Source organism: Nicotiana sylvestris, chromosome 10 (genome assembly GCF_000393655.2).
Source record: "Nicotiana sylvestris chromosome 10, ASM39365v2, whole genome shotgun sequence".
Lineage (NCBI taxonomy): Eukaryota > Viridiplantae > Streptophyta > Magnoliopsida > Solanales > Solanaceae > Nicotiana > Nicotiana sylvestris.
In genome coordinates, this window is record NC_091066.1 from 35,088,767 (window position 1) to 35,109,298 (window position 20,532).

At 35.4% G+C, this 20,532-nt stretch overlaps 1 protein-coding gene and 1 long non-coding RNA gene across 2 annotated transcripts; one reads left to right on the forward strand and one right to left on the reverse strand.

Moving 5' to 3' along the window:
• Positions 1-10,309: 10,309 nt before the first annotated feature.
• On the reverse strand, positions 10,310-10,895 carry LOC104216333 (uncharacterized). Its single transcript, XR_708454.1, has 3 exons — positions 10,805-10,895; positions 10,537-10,663; positions 10,310-10,432 (listed from the first exon to the last, which is right to left on the reverse strand). It is a non-coding gene; the product is annotated as an uncharacterized lncRNA (long non-coding RNA).
• A 3,155-nt stretch (positions 10,896-14,050) lies between these two features.
• LOC104216334 (uncharacterized) lies at positions 14,051-15,375 on the forward strand. The gene is made up of 2 exons (XM_009766351.1): positions 14,051-14,543; positions 14,663-15,375. The coding sequence occupies exons 1-2, from the start codon at positions 14,051-14,053 to the stop codon at positions 15,373-15,375; spliced, it is 1,206 nt and encodes a 401-aa protein (XP_009764653.1).
• The last annotated feature ends 5,157 nt before the right edge of the window (positions 15,376-20,532 follow it).

The following is a 20,532-nucleotide window of genomic DNA, read 5'->3' on the forward strand; positions in this document are numbered from 1 at the left end:
AAGTGCGCGGACTTGGTCAGATGATTCATAATCACCCAAATAGCATCGACCTTTCTCAAAGTCCGTGGGAGCCAAACTACAAAGTCCATGGTGATCGGATCCCACTTCCACTCCGGGATCTCTATCTGTTGAAGCAACCCACTCGGTCTCTGGTGCTCATACTTCACCTGCTGACAGTTGAGGTACCGAGCTACAAATCCAACTATATCTTTCTTTATCCGCCTCCACCAGTAGTGCTATCTCAAATCCTGATACATCTTCGCGACATCCGGATGAATGGAATACCACGAACTATGGGCCTCCTCTAGAATCAACTCCCGAAGCCCATCAACATTGGGCACACAAATCCAACCCTGCATTCTCAATACCCCATCATCACCAATGGTCACATCTCTAGCATCACCATGCTAAACCTTGTCCTTGAGGACAAGCAAATGAGGTCATCATACTAACGCTCCCTGATACGATCAAATAAGGAAGACCAAGAAACCATGCAAGCTAGAACCAGACTTTGCTCCGAAAGATCCAATCTCCAAAACTGGCTGGCTAAGGCTTGAACATCCATCGCCATATGCTTCTCAAAAGCTGGTAAATAAGCCAAACTCCCCAAACTCTCTGCTCAACGATTCAAGGCATCATCCACCACATTGGCCTTGCCCGAGTGATACAAAATAGTGATATCATAGTTCTTCAGCAACTCTAACCATCTCCTCTGGCGCAAATGTAGATCCTTTTGCTTGAACAGGTGCTGCAAGCTCCAATGATCAGTATAAATCTCATAAGGAACCTCGAAAAATAATGACGCCAAATCTTTAGGGCGTGAACAATGGCAACTAACTCAAGGTTGTGGACAGGATAATTCTTCTCGTGAACCTTCAACTGTCTGGATGTGTAGGCAATCAACCTACCGTCCTGCATCAAAACTGCTCCAAGGCCAATCCTCGAGGCATCACAATAGACAGTGTAAGACCCGGAATGTCACGACCCAAACCGATGTGCCGCGACGGGCACCCGGTACCTTACTCAACCGAGTACCAACGTTACGTATCTTTCTTATTACATCATCATATACACATATCATACGGGCCTAATAGGCCAACCTGATCTTTTATAAACACGAAACATAGGCCGACAAGGCCGTACAATCTTTTACGTACACGACATATGTCTACAAGCCTCTAAGAATACATAAATGCCATAAAGGTCGGGACAGAGTCCCGCCATACCAAACAATACACGTCTAAATTATACTAACCAAACAAGCAACTCCGAAGCGAATGGAGCGCACCAACATCTTTCGCAGAGCAGATAGCCTACTTGGAGGGCTCTCGACTCGTCTATCTGGACCTGCGGGCATGAAACGCAGCGTCCCCAGGCAAAAGGGACGTCAGTACGAATAATATACCGAGTATGTAAGACACATAAATAAATACATAAGAGACATGGAAGACATATAGAATACATGACTCAACCTGTAAGTATGAATAACTTTGTAGATCATAAATTACTTTTAGCATTATGCATGTGTGCATGAATGTCATGTCGTGCATAGGTACATGTTTCATAACATCATCAGCCTCTGAGGGCATTCCATTATATAATACCGGCCACTGTGGGCAAAATCATCATCGTATACCAGCTGATCAGGTGGTGGTGCGTATATAACGCCATAACCTTTCCCATATCCCATATACATATCTTTACATATATACGCGTATATAACGCCGTTTGAGTACATACATATATATGCGTATATAACGCCGTTTGAATCATATTTCAGCCACTGTGGGCAACATCATCATCATATACCAGCTGATTAGGTAGTGATGCGTATATAACGTCGTAACCTTTTCCTATATCCCATATACATATATTTACATATATACGTGTATATAACGCCGTCTGAGTCATGGGTCAATGTACATGTATAAATGCATGAAATGCATATGAAATATAATAACAAAATCTCTCGACACGTCATAAGACCATTATACCTCTGATTAATATCATAACATCATTTTACGTATTTTCTGAGACTCATGAACAGACGATGGAATAATAATACATATGAAAATTCAAGAACATAGGCACTTCTAATACTTCTATGAATAGAGTCATATATTGAATTTGTGCATTTGCACGTTTCATTCGTATCATATGGATCATGCCAAAATAAAGAAGGGATAGCCTTAACATACCTGGAGTAGAAACAACTCCGTATAATTATCTCGTCGGAAACCTTCGTGGATTGAACTTAGACCCAAAAGAATGAATTTAAGAATCGAAGCTTGGACCTATGTTAACGTTGAATTGTTCTGATTTTTGGGGTGAGGTTTGAACGTTTGGATGCTTGAAATTGCTTCTGCTTTTGCCTCCAACGTTTTGTGCAAAACAGTATAGATTAAGTCACTTTTTGAATTTGAACTCTTTGGCTAAGAGTTCTTGGACGAAATGGGGTATAATCTGGTCCCTCAAGTTCTCTTTCCAAAATCAGAAAATGTAACAAAAATGTTGTTTTTATCCATTCCATTTTCTATATAATTAAAAGTCTTTACTAGATAAGGCATTTGTTATTAGCCTTGACACATGTAAAAGTAGTGTATGACTCACCCTAAAGTAAGAAGGGGCTGCCACATCCCTTTTTGGTATAATCTTTTTAATTTTATCTACTTATTTGTTAACCGGGTAATGTTTCGTTACCCGGTAATTAATTTATAACCCGCATAATTTAAAATTATCTCAACTTAATTAAATACTACTCTTTTTTTAACAAACCATGTACACCTTACTATCATGTCCATGTGGTACCTTGTATGGTACTAGTCCATAAATAGTGGGTAATTTAGCTTGGGGCATATTTTACCCCAACATGCCAAACTTTGGCAAAATTCATTTTCTTCGATATTACTTACCCTCTTACCTTCACGGATTTACTCATCACTTATAATCCTTATAATCCTTAAATAATCTTTTCCTTGGATTGATGTCAATTACCTTACGACAAATTCAATGTATAACACTACAGGGTACAACATCGTCGTAATGTAGCACTGTGGGACATGGTATCTCACTTCCGGGCTCTTATTAATTTATTTATGGCATATTTTCATGTACGAAAATATGGGGTGTAACATCATTCCCCCTTTGGAACATTCGTCCTCGAATGTTGATTGATGCGCTTATCGTCCTCATTTCCCATAGCTCTTGCGAATACTTTAGTAGTCCTCTTGCCATTTAGGCAACTGTTATATGAATAAGTCCAAAGGGCAGGGTATTCCCCCCTTTAGGCCTCTTTCCCACGCCATGACTTGTGATCAAATTCCTTCCAATCTCATAACTGTTGCTACCTCCCATCATGCAGCTTCTTACGATACTAATCTTGTAAGTGTGCCTATGCGACTCTCCTCTCCTTTTTCCTCCAGTTTTTAGCTAATCCTGAAGTTCTTCACTTTTTGTCGAACTTACGAATATTGCTATATCTTATTTTATATATGTGGTTATCCATTCGTATGACTTTACTGCATCTATATAGGTCATACTATACCATAACTCTTACCTCGACTTCTCGTTACTGAGGTCTGCTACCAAATCCGAGGTTAATTTCATTGCTTATCCCATACGTATAAATCTATGTCCTCTAATGCTTCCACATTACTGTTCATCTTAAGAATGACGGCCTAATCTCATCTCATACTTTATAACTTTTATCCATCCATTGTTGATTCACCTCAATTTTGATCCATAATCCACCCCTGATAACTTTATGACTGTGTAATATTGCTGCTAGGATCTATGTTTTATTGGGGAACATCTGAAATAATTAGATTGATCCACCTAGGGCAAAACCCTTCTTTCATAATCGTATCTCACAGCATGCCAATGTGATTTACCTTGCGTTGGTATTTTAATCCTGTCCAATTCATGAGATCCCTTTCTTTTATTCGTCAGATCATTACTCAATCGAAGGCCCAAACGTCATTCATTTTTTTTCTATAATAATTACACCCTCATTCTATTAACAAGGCAGCATTCCATCTCTTCTGAATGTTATTAGTCTTAGACTCCTTTGAGTTCATTCAGGCTATACTGAACTTTCTATAATTTAGAGAAACCATTAGCTTTCTTGTTTTCATGGGTTTCAATCACGAGGACTTATCCGTTCTCGTCACCCTTTCACTTGCCTTTCCTTATCCTTACTCATGTTTCGTTAAAACTTTGTCGCTCTACTATACTTTAGCTTGGGATCTATACATATCTATTTATTCTATCGCGGCCTTCCTTCAACTTACTTGCACCATAAATTTCCTTATGTTGTTCTGGAACATCAAGCGAGACATCACATCGTCTCTAACTATCCTTTACTCTCATAATCAGGCTTTTTGATACCTAGACCATAGGCCGGAAGATCTGCTACTGACACCACTACTATCATTCCTGGACATGGAATCCCCGCGCTTATAGACTTCTATCTGAAGTATGGATTATTCATGATCTTATGCCTTTGAGTATCTCATACGTTGTTCAACTTTACCTTACTTACCTTAAAATTTCGCATCGTATCTTCTATCTCTTTTATGACCTTCCCTCCATATAGGTATAATTCACGTCCATAACTTAAAACTCTATTATAATACTCGTACCTCTGCTACATACTCTATCCAATGGGAGCTTCATACTGACTTCTGATGAGGCTGGTACTTCTTCTAATTGGCTTTCTTATAGAGTCATTATAGGTTATGGTTGTTATGTTATTTCTCTTGAACGTCTCATATTAAGAGTGATTCTGTCATGTTCTCAAGCACAACTTCTATAATTTTCTAGGTCCAATAATCAGACTCTTGATTTACTTGGTTGATGTGATTCTTTAGCTTCTTCTTCCTTTCGATCAGCCTTTGTGTAGGTTTAAGCTACCTTCCAATTTGTGGCTCATGGTATCAGTTATTACCTTAGCCTTTCATGGGCATTATGGAATATCCATGATACAATCTTTTAACAATTCAATCATTTGTCTATGCCCTGGGCTCAATTCTTTCTTTTTTTAACTTATACCGGAGTCTTCTATTGCTGTGTGATTGCCAACAAATATAATGCTCCAAAATCTTGAGTGTGTCCATAACGTACTAACTCTGGATCATTGATCGAATAATTCCTTTAGTTCCATATCAGCTCTCTTAAAAAGTATGCAATTACTTTTTCTGGTCTTTCTGACCCTTGTTGCGTGCATGCTTAACTCATCCTAGTTCCCACCCATACCAGAATTTTTGTGCAACTCATATAGTCTCAAATATTACTTTCGATCTTTCTCCCCGTCCATTAACCACGGTAGGTGCCGCTTTATTTTGGAGGGCATACAATTTTTGTAGTGAGATTGCTTTTACATGACCTTTTCTTCATTAAGATACTGTGCTTAGGTTGAAGCCTTCTTCCTCATTTCCTAAGCTAGTCCTTCGCTATAGTACTTACGAAGGATCCTCTGACTCTTGTAAAGATGCGAGCTTATTATATTGTATACTTGATGGACCTTCTACTGTCCTTCCTTGCCTATACTTATCCATAGTTACTTATCTACACGCCCTTGTGCTTGTGGGATTTCTTCGGGATTGATATTTTGACCGTCTTCCTAGTGACACTCTCTTTTATTTCCGTAACACTCATATAGTACCTTTTTAACTTGTCTAACTCTTATATGAATATATCTCAAGTATTACAATGTCATAACTGCGGGGCTGAATTCTCCATGTTGGGGCTTACTACATTTATCTTGCATGATCTACTGATTTGTCTGTAACTTCTTGCCTAGTCGTGACTAGACTCTTCCTGAATCAACTATTAACTACTCGTTGGCCCATTATCACGTCAATATTCCACGAAATCTTTCTTGGGTTATTTCCTTTGTCTTAACTTATGTCTCGCACTGACTCCTTTTCTATCAATAACATCACGGGCAGGGACCCTTATTTCCTCTCATTGACGTCGTGTTTGCATAATGTGCTGGAATTGTAGCATATACGTAGGAGCAGAATAAGTGTAATCTCATTCCTTTTTCGTTTTTACCGCATTCTTCATTTATTACTCCATAGTTTCCCCCTTAGGGGAGTACTAAGACTTGGAGCTATGACGCCCTGCCTATAGATATTTTTTTTTCCTCTTCATCTTTGATATCATTTCACATCATCAACGACGCTTACTCGCCTTGCGGCATTTCTTCTGTACCAAGGATGACAAATCCCCTTACTCGCGAGGGTAACACTTAATGTAACTGGTACATATAGTCCCTTAAGCTTAACTTTGCTAACATTACTTGCTTTAGGGAAGCGTCTTCCTGAATGACCATTCTGTGAATTCCTCATGAATCTTCTTCTGTGGTCCATTCTATTACCGCCGGAACAAAATCTAAAATTACCATGTTGTTGAGTACTCTCCAATTATTCAGTCCCTAATTCATATTAATTTATCTTGCTTACCAACCCATACTGATTTTTATTACTCTGGGGATTAACTTTCCCTTCTGGTAGTCGTGTTGGAGTCACAAACTTATTTCTCGAAATGAGGATATAACCTTATGGCCTATACTCTTTTGTTGTCTTAAGGCCCATCATCTTTCGTCTCTTCCTTTATTTGACCATAGATTTTGTAACACTCTACCGTTTTCATTCACGTGTCACACCTTATTCATAATGCTTCCTTATCTATCTTCTCATTACTCTGCTAATATTTGCATATCCCTTTTCTTGTGAAAACTTCAATACGACATTCTTTCGCTTTTAGCTTTAATTCCTTTGCTCCATCTAGTGGCTCTTCAAGTTGCTTAACGTTCTCGTTTTACTAGGGACGCGAGCCACACTAAGGTAATATTTATCCCTTCAAGTCTTATAGTGCATGTCTTTGTAGTACTCATATCTGGCTACACTATTTTAAAGTGAACCATCTGGGTGTCTCACAAGGAGATCTATTAGCACACTTGCAATATCCTTCGGAAATGTCAACTGAAACAAATAATTCATCCATCCTATCTTCTTATACTACTTCTATTAACCCCCATAGGGCATATCTGGAGTGGGTGCGACCAATTGTTTATACCTCTGTTACTATTGAATATAATTCAAAAAGCTTATGTTCCTCTGCCTCAATTATAAACGTTGTTAACCTTCATTAATTGGGCACCTCATACCCTTCTTCACCTTGCTTTTTTTTACTTGCTGAAACTTGTATCTACCTTCTGATTCTCTTGTTCATTTTTACCGTAAGAGTGGATAGGCATTCTTGCCTTTGGAATCTTTATCAAGAAACTTACACATCTTAGTATACATATGATTTGCCGAATACCTCATATTCATTCATCATAAGCATGATGCAAAAATGGAGTTCCTCTAACTCAAATCTTCAAGCATACACGTAGTTAAGCACTCTTATCGGATAAGAGATTTTTTTGATATTGTTGAGTATAGATGAACACCCTTGTTACTTATCTTCCATGTGAAAAAGGCTTTATTGGCATGTGAGTCGTCGGTGCGGTTATGAGGTACTATGAGAGCACAGGATGCCAAGTGTTAGAGTTCAGGTATTGAGACCGGTGAGTTGTAATTCGTCCGAGTGTTCAGTACCTCGTGGAGTTTGTTGGCTAAAACCTTATGTAAAAGCGGTTGTAGTTGCTGAGTTATTACTTGTCCTTGCTATATATGCGATTCCGGATTTAGGTTATGTCCCATTTACTCTTCTGTGTCATTTTTATGGTACTCAGCTGATACTTGTTGTTTCCTTTCTTATTGCAATTACTCTATTGTTAGCCATATTGCGCAGTCTTTATGTAGATATCCTATTCTGTTATTCCTATACTTATACTTGTCAGTTTATTAGACCATTGGGTGTCTCGACTGTTTCTCGTCACTACTCCACCGAGGTTAGCCGTGATACTTACTGGACACCACTGTGGTGTACTCATACTATATTTCTGTACATTTGTTTTGTACAGATCTAGGTGTTTGATCGTTAGTAGCTGTGCGGGTTCTTGTTGAGGAGACTCAAGGTAAAGCTGTTGCTGCGTTCGCAGGCTTCGGAGTCACCTTTCTATTTTGTATTCACACTGTTTTTAATTATTTCCAAACAATTGTATTTAGAAGTTGTAGCAAACTCTGTAGAGCTTATGACTTGTACTACCGGTTTTGGGCAAATTGTAAATTTTCTAGAGATTTCTATTTCGAGACTGTTAGATTTTTATATATTATTGTTGTTACTCAGTAAAAGTTAGGCTTACCTAGTCCCAAAGACTAGGTGCCATCACAATACCCAACGGAGGGAAAATTGGGGTGTGACATACAAATACATTGTATTCTATACAAAGTCACTCAAATACATTATATTTTTGTATAAATACATTTTTTACCTGTGTTTATGTATTTCGAAGGTTTGCATTTTTTTAATACAGTTGAATACACCTGCATGAATATTGTACATACAATATGCATGAATACATGATATAAACATTGAAATACATTGAATACAAATATTAAAATAGAACAGAATATAAACATTAAATATATTTAATTTTAAAATACAGTAAAATACACTGAATACAAATAGAAATACGGTGAATACAACCAATGAAATATACTAAATACAGCAGTATTAATATGTATTAAGAAGAACTAAAATACTATTAACACAAATACATTTGAATACACTGAATAAAAAATAGCAAATACAGTAAATACAAACATTGAATCTAATATATGCAACAGTAAAATAAATTGAAACACGCTAAATACAAAAGTTATATACAACTGAAAATCATTCTAATTAATTGGGTTGGTAATGAGGCCTGTTAGAATTGATTTTGTTGAGTTATATTAGGAGTGTATCACGCTAATTGATATTATTTCCGCTATTAGACAGCTGGACATACCTATTTTAAGGTGATTGACGTTACTGTATTCATGAATACATGGCGCGAATACATATGAATTCACGTGCGTACAGATGGACTGCCCTGATTTTAGACGCTTTTTACTGTTGTATTCATGAATACAGTAGCGCGAATACATGCGTGTACAACTGGACTGCTGGATTTTAGGCGCTTTTTGCTACTATATTCATGAATACATGCCGCGTACACAGCTGGATTGCCTTGATTTTTATGCATTTTTTGGTGCTGTATTCATGAATACACCGAATACATGCGCGTACAGCTGGATTGCCTTGATTTTTATGCACTTTTTGGTGCTGTATTCATGAATACACCAGCGCGAATACAGCGAATACACTAGCGTAACAACTGAATAGTAGCTATAGGAAGTAATTATGTATATGGTAGCTATGGGAAGTTAATGGCCACTAAGCAATACTCCCTCCGTTCTAATTTATATGAACCTGTTTGACTGGGCACATAGTTTAAGAAAATATGAAGACTTTTGAAATTTGTGCTCCTAAACAAGTCAAAAAGGGCCCAGAGTATTTGTATCGTTATAAAAGCTTCTCATTAAAGATAGAATTGTTAGTTTAAACTAAATTGTTACCAAATTTAGAAAGGGATCATTCTTTTTGAAATAGATAAAAAAGAAAATAGGTTCACATAAATTGAAACGGGGGAAGTAGTAGTTTCTGAAAATTCTTCTTTATGAAACAGGAAGAAGGTTTCCAAAAGGGCTAAAAGGGTTGCTGGATTTTGATCCTTTAGGAGCCTCATTCCATCCTCTTTTAAGCCAACATGGACTACTTAATTAGGGATCAAGTGGCAAACTTGGTATTCCAAAATAAAAGCAGCTATGGCAAATGCCATAATGTAAAAATCAACCAACGTAATCTTGCATAGTTTTGAAAAATTCTAAAAACTCAAATGAGAAAAAGAAATAAAAATAAAAAACGAAAATAAATAAATAATTAGAGTGGAGGGGTGGGCGGGTTGAAAACAATAAAATTGCTATGAGGGGAAGGGCGTGAAATTTTGCGAGTTATGACTCAACCACCTCGCACTGTGTGACATCCCTAGAACCGAAGAGGATCAAAAGTCAAAACCCAAAACAGAATCACTCGGTGCATATACTACTGGTGAAAAAGGCATAATATATGGTATATATGTTCGAAAAGACAATAATAGCATAGATACTTATTTACATAGCATTGTGTATGCAATTAAATTGAACATAAGATAAGCAAGGTAGGCAAAAGTAATACCCGTTGTAAAGCGACGCAAAACTTATTCAATAACTGAGTAAATTATGACAACTATAACTTGTCCTTGGAAGTAACTAAATTTGTTGAACTTCAGAATTATTATATTAATATAATATATAGTATCTCCCATTTGACATAAAACTATGAGCCCACAACGTAACACTGCATCTCCGATGGAAGAATCTATGGAAAAGAATGTTCTTCATCATCGTTTTTCTTCAATTGATAATTGATGAACTTTGTCCATACCTCTAGGCTCTAACTGCAAAAGAGAAATTATAAGGTCACTATATCACTATACTGTATAATATTAATTTACTATAACCATAAAAATTTAATGGCAAAAATATTTGGATAAGAATTGACCTCTCTCCTCAAACGGGCATTCTCCTTGCGTAGTTCCTTGAGGAAGTATTTTAGCCTTCTCATTATCAAAATTTCATAAGAGATTCTTGCATTTTCAAGTTGAAGAATATTCATTTCTCGCATATAGCTGACAAAGCAAAAATGAAAATAATCTACGAGCACTATGAAATTTAGATAACTAACATAAATAAAGGAAGAATTGAAAGAAATAATACTAAGAAAAGTAGTAACTTACTCTCTAAGTCCTATATTTGACTTAAAATCTTACCTCTCAGATGCCATTGATGCAAGTTAAAGTTGAAAAGCGAATCAAGTTGATTCAAGACTCTTTCGATCTTGGACCGATCCCTAGATCTTCTTCAGTAGCAAAAACTTTGAGATAAACAAATTTGCTTCTGACGAAAAACTGATTAGAATATATATAGTATGCCTTGGATTTCACTATGTTAATGACATAACTTTTTGCGAGGGATTACTTCTTAAATTAGAAAGTTTTCCATGGATTATAATTAAAAAAAGCGTATATTACTGTTATAACCGATGAAGATTCCAAAAATAAAATAAAATAAAATGGTAACAAAACAGGTATGGTAAGAAAATTAAATTGTGCTTTATGTTAGAGTTTGAACTAATACTTTCAAAAGATATCCACCATGGTAACACTAAAGGGTGTTAGTTGTAATTTGGACTTACGTTAATTGGTTATAGCCCGAAAGGATAGTGACGTAGCCCAAGAGCTGGATAAATAAATGACCTAATATCAAATATTATATGTGTGGATAAGTGAGGTCCAATAGCTATTGGCCTGTGATGAGATGCACTCTTTATAAATAGAGGTCAACCCCCCTTTTCCTAGCTATTAAAAAACCCTAGCGTATTCTGTATCTTGAATACGTGGTAACGGTAGACGTTTCATCAGTCAAGTTCTCTGGGCTGTGAGAACGCGTAACTAGTGGATTGTGGAAGTTGGTCTCAGGCTTAATCGTCGTTTCATTACTACAAAAAAGTCCTTTGGCGGCAATTATTTAGAGGCAATAAGGCAATGTTCGCTAATAAATTCTTTAATCTTAAATATTAGCGGCATATGACCATTAGCCAGTAAAAGATATCCTTTTACCGGCAATAAAAATAATAGCCACTAAAAATTACGAATTGAAATTAATTTTTTATTATTTTAACTTTCCCTGCACAAAGAAGATTAAATCTTTCCCTCCAATTTTTTTGGATACCTTTTTGTCGTTTCCCTCCCCAATTAGAAAATAATAGAATGAAAACATTGAATCGTTTCCCTTACCAGTTAGAATCGACTTCGCTACCAAAAAGCCCTAACTCGCTGCTGCATCAACGCCAGTGCGATTTACAGTGCGTCAACGACAACACACATCTTCTTCCCTGGTAAATTCTCTTCTCTTCGATTTTACAATCGATTTACAGAAGATCAGTTCAAATCGATTTACAATACGTCAATGGCAGTGTTAACTTCTCTTCGTCTAATGAATTTATAGTAGATTTACAGTAAATCAGTTCCTTGCAATCGATTTACGGTAGATTTTGTATTGATGCTGGTCGATTGATTTATAGTAAATCAGTTCCTAACTCGTTGTTGTGTCAACAACATGTTGTAGTGCCGGTCCATCCTCTTCCCCTGTTAACTTCTCTTTTTCCCCCCTGTTAAGTCAGTCGCCTGCAATCGATTTACAGTAGATTTTGGATTGATGCTTGTCGGTTAATTTACAATAGATTATGTGTAATTTATTCCTTTAAAAGTCATGATATATGGCTGTTCTTATTTAGATGTAGACAATCCTGATTTAGGAAGTTTGTTTCGGCCGCTTATCTTTTATATCTAAATTTCCCAATTTTTGGGAAAGAAACTCATATAGTTACCGAGTTTAATGTTCTTTTACATGGGATTCATGTTCTGTATGAAACAATGTATGTAGCATGAACAAAGATTTTCAGATCCTTTAATAAGTATGGACTTCTTTGTTACTTTAGAATGACCTACAAATGGTGTAAAACAGGCCCTCGACTATTCATATATTAGATTGAACTTTGTTAAGTACTTAGATAAAGAATATAAATATATAGAGTACTGCTTAGATATCTTTCTGATTGTAAAATATGCATATGAAACTTAATTTGTAAAACATGTATAAAAACTAGCCTATTACATGGATAGCCACAAAGAGATGCGACCATTTGTTTGCCAAAGTAGTTCTCAGTATTTGTTTGGTCTGTATTTCTTGTCCAATGAAATCTGCATTCTGTAGATATTGCAAAAATAAGAATCAAACAGTGTTCTGCTTTAACTATCACTGCCTAGTGCCAAAACACAATGCTCCAATGTCTGCATTGCAATTTTCCTATGTGTTGTGAGCTTTTGTCTTCTCCAGTTTTTCTGCATATGCTAAGTCGTTTGTGATAACGGGATGCTGTTAAATTGATGTGCGATTTGTTGAGTTTATTCCTCATCTGTTCCTCTACTATTTTATGAATTGATTCCTCTGTATATTTTCTAAGGCTACTGTTATTCTTGTGACTATTCAGAAATTTTTTAAGTGTCGTCGATGCATATTGATGTTTTCATTGAATCTACCACTAGTCGGGATATGAATCCACTGGTCGACATACATACTTTTTTTATTTTTGCTAATTGATGCGATCTTTTCTTATTTTCACAAATCTGATGCCTCTGTACGAAATAAGCATATGCTCAGCTTGACTAATTTGATCTTTTTGCTCTAACTGTTTCTCCGATAGGTTATTGGTTTTACTAATCAAAAGGGTTTTCAATTCATCTAACAATCTACACTTCAATTTTTGCTATGAGTGTGGCAAAACAGTGAAGTTAAGAAAATTATCAAAAGAATAAATAATTTGTGAAGTGAAGAAAGAAGTTGGACCATGAGAAAAATTTGAACTATCAGCTTTTTTCTGCTTTGCTTAGGGATTGTAGTACAACAGTTCATCATTTTTTAAGGGATGATAATACATCATACTTCAAGAAAATAATATATGCCTGACCTCATTCAGATTTCTAAAATTGCAAATTGCTGTATCATTGCTGATATTTGCAAATTATTCAGCTAGCTTATATCCATATACAATGAGTGTTTGACAATTATAATATCTTCAATTTTAAAATATATGACGTATGGTACTTCTATAATTTATAAGTAATAATTCTATTCTTAAAATGTTTACGAACAAATATATGAAAACCATAGAAGAAGTATAATTTATAAGTTTAATAATTCTGTTCTTAAAAAGTTTATGAGCCAATATATGGAAACCATAGAAGAAATTAGAGATAGTTTAACTATTTGATAGTTTTAATGGATTTCTGTTTGATAGTTTTAATTCTTAAAATAATATCTTTGAGCTATGGAATTACCTACTAATAAGATGGTTATTTTATTTGAACTATATTTTTTTATTAATTTCCTCTTTTTACTAATGAATTTTTAGCTCTTACAGTAAGTATAGAACAAAAAAGAATATCTTGAACGTCATGGACAATCCTAGAAATAGAAGATGGATGCATTGTGATAGAGTTAGTAAAGAATATTTGGATGGAGTAGAGGAGTTTATAAACCATGCCTTTTTTGAAAAACAAGATGGAGAAAAAATTGCATGTCCTTGTACGGAGTGTGTGCTTATCCATCAAGTAAACCGGACTACAACATATGATCATCTTGTGATTAATGGTATTATGCCATCATATGATACTTGGTTTTGTCATGGTGAGTCTCTAAAGGGATCAAACAATGCTCAAGCAAATAATCACAGCCAATCAACTTTAAGGGGCGATGATATGACAGGAATGATACATGATGCTTTTGGAGGTTTTACACAGTTCATGGATATTGACGTTAGTGAAGGGGGTGACATAGAGGATAACTTACAAGAGAATACTGCTAATCCATCTGAAAATCAACCGCATCCAGAGGTGGATAAGTTTGAACGGCTCATGAAGGAGGCAAATGAAGAACTATATCCAGGATGTAAGAAATTTAGCAAAATGTCCTTTTTGATGCATATTACCGTACAAAATGCATGCTCAAATGGTCAAATGAATCGTTTAATGCTTTGCTTGAACTATTGAAGGATGCGCTGCCTGAAGGTGAAAAATTGCCTCCTTCTTTCTATGAGACCAAAAAGATAGTTGAAGGCTTGGGCTTAAAGTATGAGAAAATTCATGCTTGTCCCAATGATTGCATGCTTTTTAGGAAAGAGTTTGCTAATAAGAATGTCAATAAATGCAATATTTGTGGAGCTTCTAGATGGAAAAATGATGCTAGAAAAATCCCAGCCAAGGTCCTAAGGTTTTTTCCTTTAAAACCACGGCTACAAAGACTGTTTATGTCTTCGGAAACTTCTAAAACAATGCGTTGGCATCATGAAGAGCGCAACAAAGATGGAGTTCTACGACATCCTGCAGATTCTGAAGCTTGGAAAAAATTTGATAGTAAATATCCCGAATTTGTTGGAGACCCTCGTATAGTGCGCTTAGGATTAGCTTCTGATGGGTTTAATCTATTTGGCACAATGCGAACTGTTCATAGAACATGGCCAGTGATTTTAATGCCATATAATCTTCCTCCATGGATGTGCATGAAACAAGAGTTCTTCATTCTATCCTTACTTATTCCTGGACCCAAAGCGTCTGGCAATAATATCGATGTACTTTTGCAACCTCTAATAAAAGAGTTAAATGAATTATGGAATGTTGGAGTAGAAACATACGATGCCTCTACTAAGGAGATATTTCAAATGCGAGCAACTCTCGTGTGGACTATAAATGACTTTTCTGCATATGGTACTCTCTCTGGATGATGCACTTATGGTCGGTTTGCATGCCCTTCTTGTAACATAAACACTCAATCTAGAAGTCTGAAACATGACAGAAAGTTTTGTTACATGGGGCATCGACTCTTCTTGAAGTCGGGACACAAATATCGGAATGGTGCGAAATCATTTGATGGGACTAAAGAAACAAGACCTACACCTTGTCCAATATCTAGGTCAGTAGTGCTGAATCAAGTTAAAGATATAAAATTTACTCTCGGCCAGTCAAGTGAAAGGGTAAGTGGGGTGATGAAAAACACATGAAAAAAGAGAAGTATTTTTTTCGATCTTCCTTATTGGATATTTAACTTGGTGCGCCATAATCTTGATGTGATGCACATAGAAAAGAATGTGTGCGATAACTTAATTTATACACTATTGAATCTTGGTAAAAAGTCTAAAGATAACATAGAAGCTCGATTGGACTTGAAGGAGATGAAAATAAGACCAAGCTTATGGCCTCAATATCGAGCTAGTGGGAGAGCATATCTTCCTGCTACATTTTTCACAATGTCTCAGTAGGAAAAGGAGTTATTTTATGAAGTACTACAAAATGCCAAGTTTCCAGATGGCTATGCGTCTAATATTTCACATTGTGTTCGCAAACGAAAGTTATCTGGGCTAAAAACTCACAATTGTCATGTTATAATGCAAGAACTTCTTCCTCTTGCCTTGCGGAGATCAGTAGATAAAAGACTAAGTTCAATTTTAATTGAACTATGCACATTCTTTCGTGTTTTGTGTAGCAAAGAGCTAAAACTAGAAGAGTTAAACCTACTTAAAGAAAAAAATCCAGAAACATTGTCTACTATGGAGAAACTCTTCCTCCCAGGATTCTTTACTGTTATGATACACTTGGTTATTCACTTGGCAACTGAGGCTAAACATGCAGGACGAGTATATTATCGCTGGATGTATACAATTGAGAGGTATGTAGAATATCACTGAATCTTTGTTATATGTCTTTAGTTGTTAAATACTCTAATATCAAACTAATAACATTACTTTGTTCCATAGGTATTTGGGTACTTTAAAATCATATGTTCGTAATCGTGCATGTCTAGAAGGTTCAATAGCGGAAGCATACATAGCAAATAAGTGTATGGCATTCTGCTCACGATATTTAGAGGGTGGAGATTCAAGGTCTTATTGTTCAAGAAAATGGAGTGATGAAATTGAGCATGAGACTAATAAAGAAGAATCTCTTTTTTCCTACTGTTGGGGAGTCGTACGGTGAAATAGATGTATTTGAGTTGGATGACAAAACATGGTTGCAAGCACATCGGCATGTGCTTTTCAATGTGAATTAGAAGTGGTTGAGAATTATAAAAAGTAAGTATTATATCTATTATTTATATATATATATATATATATAAGTGTTATATATATATATATATATATATATTACTTATTTGATAACAAAATTGATATATGCGAGTTACATGTATAGGGAACATATTGCTGAAATCAAAAGAGCACATCGTAAGCGTCTTTTGACACAAGTAAGTAGTAGGACTAAGTCATTATTTACGTTAAATTATTATCCTTGTACAAATATCCACATTTATAGTTGTATCTTTTATTTGGTTAGGTAAAGGAGTTGGAAGTGACATCTAACATCTTAAAGGATGTTAAAGTCCTAGCACAAGGATCGAGTTACATTACAAAACGATTCAGTGCGTTCGATGTTAATAATGGATATCTATTCCGAACAAAACAAAGTGAAGAGTTCAATGTGACACAAAATAGTGGTGTTATGGTAATTTCAAAGACTGAAAGTTATGCAAGTACAAGTGATAATGCTCCAAAATCTGCAAATATAACATATTATGGAAGATTGAATGATATTGTGGAGTTAAACTACTATAAGAAATTTAAGGTCATCTTATTTAAGTGTGATTGGGTTGATGTAACCAAAGGTAGAGGAATTAAGGAAGATAACTTGAGTTTCACACTTGTAAATTTCACACACCTGACAGACTCTGGCGATCGAGAACGTCATGAGCCCTTTATTTTTGCAAAACAAGCTCAACAAGTAATATTTGTGCAAGATCCTCAAGATCATGAATGGTTTGTCCCTAGGTTAGTTAAACCTCGAGACATTTTTAATATGGGAGAGGAAAATAGTGTGCAGTTTGAGTCATCAATGCAAAGTGATGCCACTGACTTGGCTCTTTTAGAAAATGTTTGTGTTTTAGAAGATGAGTATAATGATTGGGTAATATATATATATATATATATATATATATATATATATATATATATATATATATATATATATTTCCATTTGAGACGCCACCAAGTCTAGGCTCAATATTTTAGTTTAATTTAGTTTTCCCCCTTTTTTAGGTCAATCTTCTTCTCTTGTTTTCTTTTTCTCCAAGAACTTTAAAATGCATATGTATAAGCTTTGAAAGTGCTTTTGTGAATTTTTAAGATAGATCAAAAAATTTCATGTTGACTTGTTTGGTTTTCGTTACTCTTGACTCTTGAGTATGATGATGATTGGGGAGGCAAACTGTTCAACTTTTGGAATACGATTAATTTGGAATCGAGCTGGAAAGTTCCTACAAAACACGATACTACTAACTTACTATCGATGGATACTTACTTCCTCACCACAACCTTTGGTGATAGTACTTTTCACATTCATTTTCAGATTTCCTAATGTAGGTCAGATTTGTTAACGAAAAAATTGTATTAGCTTAGATTATAATTAAGCACAGCAGTAACACAAACTATGACCTCCTAACTACTAAGCAGTTAGTACACAAGAATTAAAAACCACGTAGCCTCGATAGATGACTACATTCTGATATTACTTGTAGTCATCTATTGCACCTAGAGTGCCAAGTATGACGTAAATTTCAATTGCATGTAGTATGTAGTCATCTGCTGCTGCCCATCTTGCTTTATTACTGTCACTGTCTTTGATCGAGCTTCAATTTTGTTATTCCATCAAGCTGCTGCCTCGATAAAGGAATGAAATCATATAAGTTTGAAATCATTTGTTATTTAACAGATTTAACCATATATGTTTTTGCCATTTGATGACCTTTGAATCTTCTATTCTAGGTAATTTGGAGCCAAGAAAGGTTCGTGGGCGTACTTTACTAAAAGATATTTGGAAACTTCCTCCGGGGAATGTAGTTGATGTGCCATTTAATAATCGTAACCAAGCTATTGGGATAAAAGGTTGAAAGCTTGCTAGCTTTCTAGGAATCATTGCGAGAACTCCAGAACTAACACATTTACATGTAGATGATTGGAGAAATTTTGACAAGGAGGAAAAGAAGAAATTGGTGGATTTTGCGAGGATATAGAGTAGTTATTATGATTATTATTATTATTATTATTATTATTATTATTATTATTATTATTATTATTATTATATGAATGGTTCAATCTTTTATACATGATATTTTTTTCTAAATATTGGCTTTAATTTTTTTAGAGGAAGTTCTCTATCCCAAGACGAGGAGACGCTTATGTCCTAAAGTCACTAGGAAAGAAATGGAAAGATTACAAGTGTGAGTTAAAAGGTGAGTATTTGCGAAAATATAAGACTAAAGACCTTTTGCTGAAAAATAGACCAAGTTGCATACCGAGGGATCAATGGAGTGGTCTTGTCTCTTATTGGCTTTTAGATAAAGCTAAGGTATTAACAAATCTTTAAAACACCTCTAGTTGATTATTTTCAGTGTTTTAATTTTAGTTATGCTCAATTTTTATGTATAATTTATAAGATATCATTTTAATATTTCAACGACAGAGGCGTTCCCAAGCAAATAGAAATAATAGGGTCAATCAAAAGATGCCTCACACAGGAGGATCCAAAAGTATTGCTACCTTGAAGGATGAGCAGGTAAACTTGTTCAAATTACTAACTATAATGTTTTAATTTTTTTCTTCACGCATATCTTACATCAATTTTATTGTATTAGGCTGTAAATGGGATAGAGCCTACACGAGCACAGGTTTTCATATTAACTCATACAAAACGTAAGGATGGTAGACCACTGGATAATGATTCTGTCAAGGCAATTATAAGATTTATTTTTTTCTTTTATTTTCTTAATTGGGAAATAGTTAGGAAAAAATATAAAAGCGAATAAGTGAATTCCAAATTGGATTTATGTATTTTATGGCCAGAAAATGATAAATGAAAGGACGAACAATAGTGAGAGCTCTATTGACCAACCTCCCCACGCTGTTGCTTGGGAAGGCGATGTGTATTCTCAGGTGTTCGGAAATGACAAAAGTGGATATGTTCGTGGTTTAGGACTTGGTCCAACTCCTTCTGTTCTATTGGGTAGTAGATCTTCCTTAGAAAATATTGTTGGAGAGGATTCGTCTAATGAAGCTGTCCAAAGGTTAACACAAGAGATAACCGAGTTAAAGGATAAACACAATGAAGAAATAAATCTGATGAAACAAATCAGGAGAAGATGCAATCAGAATTACTCGAAATGCGACAATTGATGCGCAAATATGCTTCCAATGAATCTATGCCTCAAAATATTAATGGCACCTCAATTGAACAGGTAACTCCATTTTATAAGTTATGTACATTATTAATGAAGTTTTAATCCTATAAAAGTATTATTACCTGGTGTGTTAATATTTATCAGGTCCCTGCTGCCAATAGTGGCCATGAACGAGTACCACAAACATCAAGAATACCTAGTGTTGCTGAAAATACTTTAATGTCTCATGGTACTACTCATCTTTATCCTTCGGCAAGCTACTATTTGAGTTTTCTATTGTTAAATCAACGTCTGCAGTTTTCTTCCTTCTTCTGCAAATTCTCGTGAACTTCTTCAAACCTTATTCATCTTCACCTTTCTTCTTGACTCTAATATTCTTCTCCATCTTTGATTAAGTCATCCCTTGCGCCAGTTAGCTGAATCCGTGCGTGCCAGTTGATGTAGTAATAGTTAGCCTATTTGAAAGTTACTATAGTGTTCCATTCATTCTAGTTGAAAGAGTAGAGTTATAGGATTCTAGCTGAATTCTGCTTAATCTGATATCATTGGTTTCCTTGCTTGATCGAAATAGTGTCTATATAGTGTGCTGAAAATATAGAGTTTAGTGGTTTGGAACTTACCAAGGCATCGAGCAAATTCCTGTCCTCCAAAGTGATAG

What these genes read in the sequence shown, in the direction of transcription:
- LOC104216334 (XM_009766351.1), top strand. Translation starts at nt 14,051, where the DNA reads ATGGACAATCCTAGAAATAGAAGATGGATGCATTGTGATAGAGTTAGT. An exon ending in TGAAGAACTATATCCAGGAT is followed by an intron (nt 14,544 to 14,662) that starts GTAAGAAATTTA and finishes CGCTGCCTGAAG; the next exon opens with GTGAAAAATTGCCTCCTTCT.